This window comes from Alosa sapidissima, chromosome 1, assembly GCF_018492685.1.
Source record: "Alosa sapidissima isolate fAloSap1 chromosome 1, fAloSap1.pri, whole genome shotgun sequence".
Lineage (NCBI taxonomy): Eukaryota > Metazoa > Chordata > Actinopteri > Clupeiformes > Clupeidae > Alosa > Alosa sapidissima.
Genome location: NC_055957.1, coordinates 35,339,298 through 35,354,792, shown reverse-complemented (window position 1 = coordinate 35,354,792; position 15,495 = coordinate 35,339,298). Strand labels below are relative to the sequence as shown.

The window sequence follows — 15,495 nt, the reverse complement described above, 5'->3', positions numbered from 1 at the left end:
TAATACAAAAAAAGACACTAATGTTATTTTTTTTTTTTTGTTTTGCACAAAATGTCTAAGCCTCAGTTACATAGTCCAACAACATTCAAACAGTAGTCCTACGTAGCTCCTTTGATCTATCCAGTAAAATCTCCTGGACCTGATTCATCTGTAGGGTCAAGACTAGGATTAAGTGTTTGGAGGCATTGAGTTCATGAAAAACCCTTCTAGCCGACAGGAATCTGTGACAGCAGCTCCCCCTGTTGTGGGTGAGTATGTGAGAGTAGAGCTCTCCACCTTAACGGCAGCTACGGCAGCCCCCTCCTGTTTTGCTGTGTCCATGGCAACGACGTCCTCAGCCCTGCTGGCCTCCATGGCCACGGGTCCGTCCTCCTCCTTGGTGGCGTTGATGGACAGGCTGCTCTTGTGCAGTTGAATAGTGAGCCTGACCGTGTCCCCCGCGGTCACACACAGAGGGTCCTGCAACACCACAGCTGCCTGCTTCCAGTGAGACTCCTGACTGAAGGTGCTGACGCTCCACTCTTCATCCAGGTGAATCTGATACCAGAAGGGGATGGCGGTCACTCTGCCCGAGGCAGTGACCCGCACCTGAGTTGGACACATAGAACAAAGGGGGTTGAAATGAGGGGTCACCACGGCAACAACACACATCATTATTTGTTAAGTGAAAAGATTAATTGCGGAGGGTTTCTACTAATCAACTTTTCAGACACAATAATGCATGATAGCTTTTTAAATAGTAAGAATGAAGTGGAGTAGAGCTTGACTAAATACCGTCTGTAAAAAACACAATGTCTAGCCCGTTGTTTATTGACAGTTTCTCACACACAATCTCAACACACATTTTTTCTCGGTCTCTCATCACTCACCATTATTTCTCTGGCTGGATAATTGTTGTGTGTGTTCATGAGATCTAGAGTGAAGAGCTCTGCAGGCTCACTGAGGTATGTGCACTCCAGAGTAGAAAGATCCAGAAAGACATGGATAGGCACCTGCAACCCAGAGGAAGGATCAGTTAGTGTCTGTTCCAGAACAGCCGCATGACGGTTGAAGCTCTCATCTTCATCGGAATAAAACTCTGATAACTGCCATCTTCTGCACCAGTTGCATAGACTGTACTAAGACTATTTTATTAGAGGTCCAATTCCCTAATTCACGGGTATAATCGCAAGGCGCAGCTACAGTGGTTAACCCTCCACCTGGGAACATTTAAGTCCTCCATAAAATCCGAACACCTTTAGAAAGTGTGCACAGTTTGCAGTAATGCGAGGCCTGTATGGACTGCTGTCTAGAAAAGTAGGAGTGGTAATGAAGCGGCACAACAGCATGTCCCTCTCTGCACAGAGAACAAAGGAGCTGTCAGGAGTAGGTGCATTCAGGAGCACAGAGGCTTTTGATGTGACTAATGTAATGCATGCTGATAGATGCAGGTAGAGGTTGTCCTATGCTGAGCACAGTGACGTTCTCCCACGCTGACAGCCAGTCGCATTTGGAGAAGTGCCCTCGACTGAGCACTTCAAAGACGACATCTGTTAAAACAAACGGCCGTCCCTCGAGTGCCTATCTGAAATTAGAACACAAACATGACACACACACACAAACGACAAAAAAAGTGTGTGCTCAAAAGGCTTCTCAGTTCTTCTGATACAGATGGAACTCCACATGAAAGTGAACAGGAAAAAAAATCATAAAAAAACGAGGCGAAATGGTAGAATACCTCACAAACTCCAACAACTGAAAACCTTGGTTTAAAAGATGTCACTTTAAATGTACGTGAATGTCACTCTGCTCCAGATACCATACTGCCTCTCAGGAATAAATGAAAAGAAAAACCCTGTGGAATATACTGTAGGTGAACCTTGATGGAGTGCTATACCAAAGAACAAAAGTAATTTTGATTCACTTTGATCTCACAAATTAGCTTTGGTTTTGCCAAGGGGTGCTTCAGTGATTACGGGCATCGCCATGTCGCCGTTATATTTAGAAATGACCCTAGCCAGGCCAACGGCAGTGGCCCAAGGTGTCAATAACCGTATTAGTGCTCTCTGCACAAAATCAGCATACAGCAGGGCTCTTCTTGGGAATTACTAGGCCCTGAAATGCCACTTGCTATTGGTGGATATTTAAACTTCTCTGTTCTTGTGGCAGATCATTTCTAGATATTCTCCCATACTTAGGGTTGTTCAGCAGGCCCTGAAGGCTACATGACAATCTAACATGACTTTTTGGACCCGTGTTGTCCTGACAGAAAACAAATATCATTAGAGAGACCACAATTGTCATCAATGGAACATATTTAGACCTCCTCCAAGCTGAAATGTATACTGACATGGTGGTAATAACTTAAGGTACACATGCTGAAAACCTTTGCTATAGAATATGCAGAATTTACTTTCTTTTTGACAAGTAAGCAATCTGGCAGTCTTGTCTGGGAAGAAATACTTGGCATACAGTACAATAACAGGCCGATGAGATAAGATGCAACTTAGTACGGTGCCACAATGAGATATTGACCTGTATTATTATTCTAGCTGTAAGTATATAGATTTTGCAACATCAGGTTTTACTTTACTGTAGCCCAAACGCATCATTATTCAACACAAACATGCAATAATGACTTTCTAAAAGAAATGTGCCTAAAACAAATATGAGAGCATGGCCTACATTTAAAGTGCCTTCATCGTTTCCATCCATTTGAAATGAAAATAACAAGCAGACAGTTAACTGATTATCTGATGACTGATGACAGCATCTGATGTGGTTTTTAAGAGTCTGCATCTTGTACCCCTAAGATTCAGATAAACATACTGTGAACTGGTTGATGAAGGGGGCGATGTTGAAGCCCAGTGTTGGCTCTCTGCCCTGGACTGCACTCTCCTGGAGCAGCATGTCGGACTCCACCAGCAGCCCGTAGATCACGATGCGCTCGGGGAATATACGGCCACCGTCCTCCAGCAGACACCTACGGAAATCACCACACGCTTCATCAACAGATGTGCACATGTAGAGTTTTCCAGCATACGGCAGAAAATAATAACTACATAGTGGAATAACATAAATGACTGCCAGATTTAAATTACTGTCAAACTATTTAATATTAAATATTTAATGAACCAGGGTATATACAGAAATTCTTAAGTTGAATTTAATACCTTTTAATACCTTTCACAATATTTTTTAATACCAACATGACTTCGAGCTGCAACTAGTAGAGAATGCTGGAGAATGTGGGCCCCATGTGATAAAATACTTTTGGGCCTGCATGCTCCCCGTGACGAAAATTTTGAAAAATAACCCCTTAAATGATGACTTCTGGGGAATTTTGTGGAAACTAATTGATAAATTGACTTAAAATATATTATATTATAATATATTGATATTGAATACAGCCTATAAAAACCTACACAGGTTGTTATATTCAACTAATTTTAAGCAAGTCTATTGGGACTTTGATCTCTTGTTTTTTTCCCCTTTCATTTAATTATATACTTGTTTGAATGAAAAGGCCTTCTGCCTTTATGGGGACTTTTAATTTGAAAAGGGGTTATTGTGATACTGTATGTAGGCCTAGTTTAGGCTATGTCTGCTACTCTTACAGCCTGTGTCATTGAAAACGTGATGGCGCAAATTATTACTTTTTTGGATGACAATGACAACTGGTAGCGTAGACATACTGATAACTTTGATTAAGCCTCAATGACGCATATTTATGTGGAGAGACAGTAGCCCTACGTGGCCAATGAGCCACTGAGCCAGGCAGTAGACTCTTCCACCTCTTACTACGTCTGCACATTCTTGTTTGCTGGCTAGTAGACTCCATACATTCACTCCCATCCAGGTGACATCTATTGTCAGACGTGGCAATAAGCCTCTTGGCTGTTGCCAACTAGCCTAAGCCAGTCTTTGATCTCGAGTCCTCTAACCAAATGTCCGAAAAATGAAATTTTCCCATGATTTCGTCAATAGTAGCGAACTTTTGGCAACAAGTTTGGCAGCAAGCTAGCCGTATATCCAGTGAGTTTGAGGGGGCGCTAAAAGTTTTTACCGCGCACGCACACTGACATATCGCTCAGGTCCTCGCACATATAATTAATATAATATAAATAAATTCACACCAATTTTAGGAGATAGGCCTGCACTTAACACAAATGGAAAACCTCATAGTTAGTAGTTTGAAAATGTAATACCTCATCAGATGACGTTTATTACCTTTTAATACTTTTAAATGGCCTTAAATTTAGCTAATTTCATTTACTACCTTTTAATACCTTTTACAACCCCGCAGACACCCTGTGAACAGCCGTATTAAATTCTCCAGTACTTGTATTTGTCAAGCCCAATGCATCAAAGGTTGCATCAATACCTGGCCAACGTGGCTTTCTCCATAAGCTTCTGTCTAAGCAGCCCACAGGTCTCTACACAATCCAGCACGATGGCACTCCACAGTTTCTCGGTGGTAGGCCTCTGAAGAACAGCTGAATCATCCTCCACGTGATTGAGCCAGAACTCCAGTGCCCCCACGGGCACTCCGTTGCCCTGCGCCAGCAGGCGCAGGATGGTCTGGTGCTGCTCCTTCTCCACGGAGCTGTAGGCCCGCACCAGGCCGCAGCCTGACTCAGACCCATCAGCTAGGTGAAGACCGAGCTGAGCGGCGATGAGGGAGATCAGGGAGAAGCCCTCACTCACGTCCAGCACGTACAGTGGTTCTGAGCCCTCGGCAGTGACCGGTGACCCGCTGCGGGTCTCTTTGAGACGAGTCAGTAGTTTGTTCATAGCTGCCTGGAAGTTCTGGTGGTAATGTGTGTTGTTGAGTAAAGCGAGTTCTGAGCACTCCAACATGAAGGCCTCCAGGGGCCCCTCGGGGTCCGTCTGCAGACCGGCCAAAGCGCTGCACAGCTCCACCTCTGGGTTGGAGGCCGAGTCCGAGCCCCAGACGTCTCCTCCCTCCCAGCTGTCCAATCGGAGCACACAGCCGTCCCTGACCACAGCCACGCAGCACAGGCGCAGGTACGCATCCTTACACGACACCTCCACCAGCAGCCGGTCGCCAGGCTTTACTGCACAGTCTGCAGCACACACACACACACACACACGCACACACACACACACACACATATTGACCTATTCATGTTTCCATGAAAAATATCTACAAAATATCAATATAATTATATCACACTACATACTAAAGACGCCATCCACAATTCAGCCAAAATAACATCAACAGCATATCAACTTAGACCCCTCCCTTCCGTGTTGCTGAAGCAGCGTGTCAATTGGCTGTAATTGAGCAGAGTTTTGGGCACACCCTGGATGGACAGCTAGAGGAGCCATTTGCTGTATTTGAGGAAAGTGCACTGGATTCAAATGGACTGAGGTAGAAGCTTATCACCAGGAGGGTCCAAGCAATTCACATACAGTAACTCCAGAAACTCGTGAATATGGAGAGAAATTTAGAAGAGAATTACGACTACCACTTCCACTACCATTACTACTACAACTAATAATAATAATAATAATAATACTTTTATAATGATTTAATTTGTGAAAAACTATGTATAGAAATATATACTTAATTTAATTTCAAGCCTGAAGTGACATCTTGGTTAACTATCAAACTTTGAGGAGACAAATCCCAGGATGATTTTCTTCAGCAACTTTTTATTCATGAAGCTAAAAACTAGATCTGGCACAGAACAAGAAGCTTTGCCTTCTCCAAAAGGAGACAATAAAAGAGATAGGAAAGGGGGGGTGGGAGGCTGGGCTGTAGGCAAATGAGATTTGGGGCACTCAAAGTCGACTCCTTAAGGAATAACATCTGTTCGCATTCTGGCAGTGCTGTGTGTATTTGTGTGTGTGTATGTGTGTGTGTGTGTGTGTGTGTGGCAAAAAAAAAACATTTGTGGAAAATGCATATTTATGCCACATAAGAATTTCATGAACCCTAAAGAGTGTCACAGGCAGTGGTGGTGCACATGTCACCACGTAGAGGGAAGAAAACGGATGTCAGTGATCATGTGTGCTGGGGAGGGAGAAGGAGGGCTGCTAGAGATTCCCTTGATGACGCCGCTGTCAATTAGTGTGAGTGTGACAGGAAACAGGAAACCTTATCAAAGCCTTCATCATAATGCTTGCCTTCATCTTCTGCAGCTTAGGCTAATACATGAGCATCTGTTCAGCCCAGTCAGAGCAGCATTAGGCCTCTATGGCTTCTTCTATCACTACAGCTCAATGCAAGTTAACAGCAACATCTAGATTTCTTAAAGAACATGTATGTATAAACAGGTACAGTATATATGTATACATACACAGAACAACACATTGCATTTATATAGCACTTTTCAAGGCACCCAAACTGCTTTACATATAAACATGCATTAAAAAAAGTAATAGTAATTCAACAAAGAGTATAGCTTCCACCACAGCCTATAAACTGCCAAAACCTACAAAATCACTCATTGGTATACAGTGTGGAGTGGTGAAGTGACCAGAGAGTGTGGTCTCCACTCCAAAGGGCATTTGTAGGGCTCATGGCCTGCACTAGGGCAGAGCGCAGCATTGGGTGGTTGCTAGCAGCAGGCCTCAGTGTAGGTCTGCACAATTAATGGATTTTTAATCAAACTCGCAATTTGAACTTTGCAATGAGGTTTATGCCAAACGTCAGAAGGCTACACCTGAAAACAGGTCTAATCACATCCGCATGTACATTGTACAAAAGCATATGAAGACCATTTTCCAATATAGCTTAAAGACTACCCTGACCTATATACACTTATTTATCATTATTTTTGCCGTCCACGTGTCAAAATCAACATTATCGCTCAACAAACAAATGTAATCAGACTTGCTTTCCGGTGTAGCCTTCTGGTGTTCAACATAAACCGCATTAGCTAATTGCAAAGGCTGAGATTAATCGTGCAGCTTGCAACTCTGTCCCAATGATCTATGATTTTTATATTCAGGTCTTCCTCTTTGTGTGACAGGTAGTGAAGCTCACCCAACAGGTATACTGTTCACTGTTCACTAGGCATGCTCGCTAAACAGAAGTGGTCCCAACTTAAAGCAACATTTTGAATATTGAACTGAAGCTTGACTTTCAAAAATTATATCGCAAATCAAATTGCAATCGTAATATCTTTAAAGCAGCACCAAAGCACTTTTCTTCTGTCGCACGCACGCTATTTGTTTATCCAGCACCCACTTTGCAAATAACGATGTCCACAGACAAGGTAGAGTATGTTGCATGATTATATTAAAGTATGAGGTATTGCGACATCAGAAGCAAGTCAAACGTGTAGTTTCGTATGTCTCATTCCATCGAACTACAGATCCGTTACCCGGCAAACTTGCATAGTGCGGCAAACTTGCATAGTGCGGTTATAGCCAATAGAGGGGCGCGAAGCAAATGCAGAAGTGCCATTCACCCTGTTGCGAGTTGATGAACCACTGAAACAAAAAGCTCTTTGGTGTTGCTTTAACCCAAATGGTGCAGCCCAGTGTGGTGTGGGCAGTGAGGGAGGCGTCTCACCCTGTGGGCCCTGGATGGGGTAGATGGCCTGCTCCCAGCACGTCTTCTCCTGAGGGGCAGTGGACAGGCTGTTCTCCTCATCCAGATGCAGCTGGAACCAAACAGCCAGGGCGTCCAGCACGCCCTCCTGGGTCACGGTCAGACTCAGCCGGCTTACCTCTCTGGAGCACAGGCCCTCCAACTCCTAAAGGAGATCATAGGCCACAGGGGTTACTTTCCTAGGACATCACATTAAGTTTAGTTACAGCATGAGCATTCTTTTTAAAAGGTCTGTGTGTGTGTGCCACATTATCTGTCGAACCGTTGGCTTGATTAATTTGAAACTTACCAGGTGTCTCGCTACGGCAGTGGTTCTCAACCTTTTTTGAGAAAACGCCCCCATGACCTTACTTTGATCCTCTGGTGCCCCCCCCCCCCCCCCCCCCACACACACACACAATTAAAAAAAAAAAAAAAAAACACTACACCCCCGGTAGGCTATAGGCCACTCACACTCATGCTATATTGCTTGAATAAAAAAACGAGCCCATTTCTGTGCTGTTTTGGTTTCTTCTGGAATTATAAGAAAATGTCCCTATGAGCCTATTTTATTATTAAGCAGATTTAGACAAATGTAAAAAAAAAAAAAACTCACGTTCCCAGCGCCCCCCTAAGTTGTATGAACGCCCCCGTTGAGAAACCCTACGCTACGGGCACGAGTAAGTGCAGTGCCAAGTTTGACATTGTTTGGGTAAGAAATGCAAAAGATATCGATAAATATATTGGTATAAGAAGCACACGGTTGGTTTTCAGCGCAGGACCAGAGACAGAGAGGGTAAGCAGAGTTTTGGCAGCAATGAATCAGGGCACAGCACGGGTCAAGATGTTTGGATGATTATCACGTCTGACGTCAACAATGAAGATTCCATGTACGCAGTTTGCTTGCATAAAATGATTCCATGGATTTTGCAACAACACGGCAACAAACACGGGTACTCGGTGGCTATTCAAAATAACGTAAAAATTATGTGCAATAAACTGACACTTTGAATAGCCAAACGGCGTTTCAGGATGCCACACAGCTAGAATGACAGACAGAGCGACAGGTCACTTTTGCTACCAAATACTGATTCTGAGTCATCGTTGAAATTTTCAAATGATGATGCATCTTTCTACAAAATAGTTTGTCTTCTATATCTTTAAGTTATTCAATAGGCTAAACATATATCAAAGCTTTAAGCTTATGTCATTTCACTCAGCTACAGACAACAAGTGGCAGACAGAGCGTGTCACTTGAGCATGTCACTAGTGATGGAAGACTGTTGAGTCACATCATTGCAAATCTCATACATGAGATGATACATGATTCCCCAAAATGGTTTGTCTTTTTTATCAGGAAGTTATTCAATAATCTTAACAATAAACATATAGCCTTAACTCAAAACAGCTGTTAGTAATTTTGATCTGTAAAAATGTCACATGCAGCCATGCCTAAATTCTGCTTACTAGAGCTGTAGCTGCCTGGCTGCTTTAGCTGTTTGGTCAGCAGTAAACTGCACCTGAGGGTCGTTGAAATCGATGTCCAGTGCTCGGAACGGGCTGGTGAGGGGTGTGTATCCTCCAGGCAGCCGGCTCAGCCTCTCAGTGGTGTAGGGCTCAGTGGAGTCATCTGCATCTGCCGAACAGCTCACAGGGCTGTGGATCTCCCCCACTGCATCTAGAGCAAGGCCACCCACCGCAGACACACAAAGCCTGCATACGTGTACACACACACACACACACACACACACACAGCATTTTAGCATTGGGGCCTGATGACCAAATGGCCACCAAGTGACAAGACTTGCCTTAAAGGATTTTGACCTGAGGTACATCAACTAGTAGAATAAAGTACTGGCTCACATCTGGGACGGACACCCCCACCCCCAAGTCACCTGTGGTGTCACAGGATCTCCTGGCTCGGACACCCCCAACTCCAACTCACCTGTGGTGTCGCCGGATTTCCTGGCACTGCACCGCCATTCCAAAGACGGTTGCTCCTGCAGGAATGACACGGCCTGTCTCCGAGGGGCTCGTCGGGGAATCCTGGGAATTCTATAGGACACATTTAGGGTCTTCAGTTACAGCATCACATCTTTTCAAATGCACATTCCTGTTGACCAAGAATATGCACTTTTCAATATTTCAGTTAACTATCAAATGAAAAAAGGTATTTTAGTACAGCAGGCAGTCTTACATCGGTCAATGCAGAGAAAAATAAACGTTATAAAAATGCTGCTAAAATACTTTTAGACCATGTAAACCAAGATGGGGGGATTTGTTTGGAAACACCTTGTATTGGTTAGAAAACTATTCCTGAAAACAAGTGAAAAGTGTGAACTGTGTGATACTGAATTGTGGAGCAGATTTTTGGGCTATTGTTTGGCCAGTCCTAAAAAGGGGTATTGATGATGAGATTTTCAGGCAGGCTACGCCAGGCATGTAACTGAAGCGTTCTGTTCACAAAGTGTACATTCGTATTTGTGGAAACGGGTGCGCACATCCAAAATATGTTTTAACAGGTGCCAGATAACACGTGTCAGAGAGAGAGAGAAGGAGATGGTCTGCACACTGTATATGGGCTCCAAGAAATACTTTATTTATTCTAAAAAGGCAATGTTTCAATCTCAACAGATCTTCATCAGGCCTGATGAAGATTTGTTGAGATCGAAACAGAGATTTAAAGTCCTGCCATGTATTCCTATGCACTTAATTTAATATACTTGCCAATATTATCTCTACTCATTTGGATTTGTCTGGCTGGTGACAAACTCATATATTTATTTTTGGTTCACAGGATTTTTAAAAAAACACTAAATGTTAATAGTGCATCCATGGATGCTTTTACAGTTCTCCAACTATCCACTAGATGGAGCTGTTACTCAGGCTTGTCTAAAGCCGTACATTTCTCTACTTACGGTTCTGGGCTTATCAGTATTAAGATGGAAATACTCAATTGTCAGGATAAAGTGTAATAGAGCATTTTATTACTAATACGTATTATGCCATTCTCCAATGAGTGAAGTTTCAACATGAATGAATGGGCACACATAACATTACAAATAGAATTTCCCAAACTGAAAGAGACACTGGTAACCATTTTCATTTTGACACATACACACACACACACACACACAAACACACACGCACACACACGCACACACGCACACACACACACACACACACACACAGTGTTTTAATCTTTTCTGCACATAAGGTTTACCTGAGGAGGCAGAAGGAGGTGGTTCCAGGCATGAATTAAAGTCTCAATGATGCCTTCGCCGAACAGCCCTGCATCTACAGTCTCAGTGACAACTAATGACACCCTATGAAGAACATAGTAGTACAACATAAGAATGTAGGTTGAAGTGAGACTATCGTAACAAATGAATATGACATGTAGTCTACAGTTATGTTGATTATACAGAACTGATCAACTAGAGCAGAATATATTTTCTGAACATAACTGACACCAAACAGGGAAAACAACAACTAAGTATTTTTTTTTTTACTTGTGCTAAACTTAATAAAATGATGTTTTCGGGTCTAAATTCTCAAAAGCATTAGTATATATGTAAAATATAGTAAAGGCTTGTCTGTCCCAACTGTTTTGGTGCATGCTGCAATAAAGACACTGTATGTTGTAGTGTTCTTGATATGGTACAGGCTGAACAGCATTTATAAACCACTCCATTGTAACTCCACTAGAATTTTTCAAACTGTTGGAAATGGAGTTACGCATAGCTGACAATAGAACCTCTAAATCCTACCTTTTGGGAATGTCTTTGGGAATCTCCATTTCCAGAGACTTCATGTGGAGGATTTTTATGCTGCCTTCCATGTCATTGGAAGCCACCACCTCACAAGCCAGCTCATACATGGTCTTGGACAGCTCACATGCGTACACCTCAGCTGCTCCAGCCTTCTTAGCACACATCCTGAATGCAGAGGAAATTTTACAGTACCACACACGTTCTCCCAGTAGTGGAAGACAAGGAAATATATTTTAAACACATACAGACACCACTTTACTGTGAGGACATTCGTCTATGATATGAAAAAGACATTGTCCTTTCTGCTCAAAGAAATATAATTTCTAGTGCAGCATTGTCGTGTTGAGAGACTACATATCTTTATTACCAAATCAAATCAGAGTAGCACAATTCAGTCTAACCCTAGTATGCCCGTGCCAGCACCAATGTCAAGCACAGTACTACAGCCCCCACGCACTGCCTTCTGGATGGCCAGCTGGTACTTGTAATTTCGCCCACGGTCATTGAGCATCAGGAAGTGCCACCGCTCCACAAGCCAGTTGGCCACACGGTAGAAGTTCTCTTTGGCCTCAGGGAAGTCCGGTCTCAGTTTCAGCGCTTTGTGGAAATGGCCGGCAGCCTCGTCTCTAAAGCCCATTCTGTGTCAGTGAAAACAAAGTCAATATTTCATCTTGCTACCTTACACTGCCATGTGCATACAACGCCTCATGATTTATGTCCATCTCTGGAGAAAAGTTCTCCGCCTAGCTTTACTTTATTACTATCGCCCTTTACTTGAGATCAGGAAGTCCTCTTTGGCAAACTAAGCTGTATAATATATTTTGTACATATTTTCTCCCTTTAGGGCAAAGTGATATCCAATGTTAAAGTTACCTGAAGAGGTGCTCCCCCATACTATTCAGGATGACCTCGTCCACAGGGAACAACTCTAAAGCTTGCTCATAGCAGTCAAAAAGATCCTGAATCCGCCCCAGTGAGTCCAGCTCCTCTGCCCATTTGAAAAGAGTAAACCTAAAAGATTCCTAAAAGACAACAGAAAATGATGAGGACTGGGGTGGCAGGAAAGACAAATAATCTCATTTAGTGCCCATCAGGTACACAATACTGTAAAGGTGCCACCACAATGCCAGCCCATTAAAGGTACACTATGCAGGTTTTGACTCTAGAGTCTAGAGCGATATATTTATATACTGTAAATAGCAAACTTCTCGTGATATTGCCCTTGTAGCTGCCCTCATATGGCAGGTTCTTTATTGGTGTCCCAATAGATGCAAGAAGAGGTGCTAAAGTTCATATTTGGGTGCTCTTTGGTTAAAACATGAATAATGGGTAGACTCAGTTGAGACACTTTTTGCCCACACAAAATAGATACTGAAAAGAAGTGATTTTCCACATGACATTCCATATGCCATTTCCTTAGTTTGTAGACTAAAATATTATCAATCAATAAGTAATTTGTATTTTCCACAATTAGCTCATAAACATAAAGTGCATTTTTGTCTCGACTGTGTCTCAACTGTACCCATATTGAGTATGCCTACATTTGAGACAGTACCTGGTACAGTTGAGACACCCATTTTTAATGATGTATAGTTAACTAACCGTTCATTGCAAAATTTAATAAATAAAAACATAGCAATTGCAAAGTGTTTGTAATTTAAATTCATTCATTTCATTTACATTAGCGTTGGTTAAAAGGAATACTACATGAACAAAATATGTGACACAGGAAGGCACTGCTGATATGATGCAACACCTTCACCAGCCATCTTGTGAGACTTGCAAAAGAAAGTCATACGGGCTCTGTCCTGGCCAGAGATAAATTGCCCCACCCACCCTCTATTCCACTGCTTTGAGTTACTAAGACTGACTGAGCTAAATTAATATCATAATGCCTGCCTTATGTTTCAAATTGTCAACAGGCTGAACTCTCGATTGAGTAGTCTTGTTCCCATCTCCAGCCCCCAGCACTCATATCAAACGAGAATCAAACCGCTCATATCAGGAAAATGTCGCCGACATGTGCATGCCAGTATGAGTGTTGTCTGTAGGGGGCCGCAGATCTGGAACGGGATTGATGATGGCCTCAAGGTGTTGCCCTCTATCTCCAAAAAATAATTTCCTACTAACCTATATCTAATATACTAATAACTGTTTTCTCATGGACTACTGGGATGTATGTGTATGATTGTATGTGTATGTAATGTTAAGTATGTATGTTATGTGTTTTGGTGCGCTCTTTGCGTGCATTTACTCATCATCATCATCTGGTTGCAGGTGGTTACTGTATATACCATTGTCTGTACCACTACCCTTTCATGAACCATGGGCCCCCACCTACAGTATAAGCTTTCCTAGCTTCCTTGGGGGACCCATTCACTCTACCCAATTGATTTTGCATCCCAACTATATTATTGTAATGTTTGAAGTGGTATTGTGAATAAAACTCAAACTCAACTCAGGAATAGATATGGCGAACAGTAAATGGAATGTTCAAGTAATAACAATATCAATACAATGTGTGTCTCAACCGTACCCGCTGACCACCTCACAGTGTGAAAATACCATAATGCCAATATTAAGTGCCTTTAAGCTGGGGGGAAATATTGTCCAGTGTTGTTCCAGTGTAACTGTCCAGAAAGTTGTTCAGTGCAGCGTAAGGTACAATGTATGATAAATTAAGATCTACACATGAATAGGGATATGTTACTAGAGCTGTTTAGGTATTCTATGCAGACCTGCACAAACAGTGCACTTATGCACTGGTAATACTGCATGCAGTGCACTTATGCACTGGTAATACTGCATGCAGGGGCCCTTTGAATCCACCCGGTGCCCTTCAAAGATGCAACTTTTAGACAATTTAGGTTTTTAAACACCTTACCTTTGCAAAATCTTTCAGCAGAGGCTCCAGATTAAGGACCAAGAGGTAGTGGACATACGCCGTGCCATAGTCTTGATTATAAAGGCACTGCTGAGCACTCTCCAAGGATCGCGACACCAATTCATTCCTTGCGGAATCTTCTCTTGGGGCCCGCCGACTGCGTCTTGACCGCTTGGGACGCGTCGTTGCGTTTGGCATTTCTGCAAAAATGTGGTATCTTAATAATATCTGCTGAATAGATAATCAGCCGCATGCTAGCATTGCTTGCCGAACAAATAACGGTGCGTGTGCGTGATTGCACATCGACTCTATAACGCCAACTGACAGTTAACGCAGAAACAAATCACTCACACAACACAATAACTCAGTCATTAACCAAATGCTTACAATAAAGATTGCTAGCTAAATGCAATAAATTAACTTACTGTATGTTTCTTCTTAGCTGGTTGCTTTAACGTATCTAGCCTAGGTTAGCAAGAGAGCTACATGTACTAACGTTACAGAAGACAGTCGCCTGTTTAAGTGGTCAAACATTGTCTCTTTAAATCGGGCATGGTTTGCAAAGACTACATGCGGACATTTGTTATGAATATATTCTGTGTATTATGTAGGACCTTCTTCAATTCAGGTAATAAAAGGCTGAAACAGCATGAGTTTTATTTGCATGCAAGCTAGCTGCAAGATTCACTGGTCCGTGATATAAATACATCCGTAAAGAAACAAATTTCAATCAGTGACTAGTTCCGACTCTAATAAATAAATAACACTAATTTCATTTCAACAGCCAAAATCTCACCTGGACAATAATAAAAATAACAATAACAACAATAATAATAATAATATTAATATAATAATAAAATAATAATAATAATAATAATGTTGATGATGATGATGATGATGAAGCACTTTTCAAGCATTGAGCATAAATTGATTTAGCCTATAAAGACAATATAATAAATAAAATATAGGCTATACAGCAAATTTAAGAAAGAAAATGACATAAGATTAAATAAAACTGAAAATGAAATAAAATAAAAATGATTTGATAAAAATGTGTCTTCTGGATAGATTTAAAATCTGACACTACTAGGGCAGATCTGCAGTATACATGTATTTACAATATAAATACAAAAGTTGTCGACAAAAGTTTTCTTAAAGAAAGTTTAGAGACCAGTAGAATCTGGAGCTGAGTGTATTATATGTTATGCTTTGAAATGAACCATGCTTTGTGAAATCTGTGGCACAACATTCATGTGCAACCGATGTAGGCTACACAATGAAATCAAATAAATCCA

General features: G+C 42.0%; 1 protein-coding gene across 1 annotated transcript; it reads right to left on the bottom strand.

Moving 5' to 3' along the window:
- On the bottom strand, positions 1-14,911 carry prmt9 (protein arginine methyltransferase 9). Its single transcript, XM_042077586.1, has 13 exons — positions 14,626-14,911; positions 14,201-14,400; positions 12,190-12,338; positions 11,718-11,954; positions 11,314-11,481; positions 10,767-10,869; positions 9,489-9,598; positions 9,064-9,256; positions 7,526-7,709; positions 4,364-5,066; positions 2,809-2,962; positions 870-992; positions 1-588 (listed from the first exon to the last, which is right to left on the bottom strand). The coding sequence occupies exons 2-13, from the start codon at positions 14,396-14,398 to the stop codon at positions 169-171; spliced, it is 2,742 nt and encodes a 913-aa protein (XP_041933520.1). The 5' UTR covers positions 14,399-14,400; positions 14,626-14,911; the 3' UTR covers positions 1-168.
- Between the last annotated feature and the right edge of the window lie 584 nt (positions 14,912-15,495).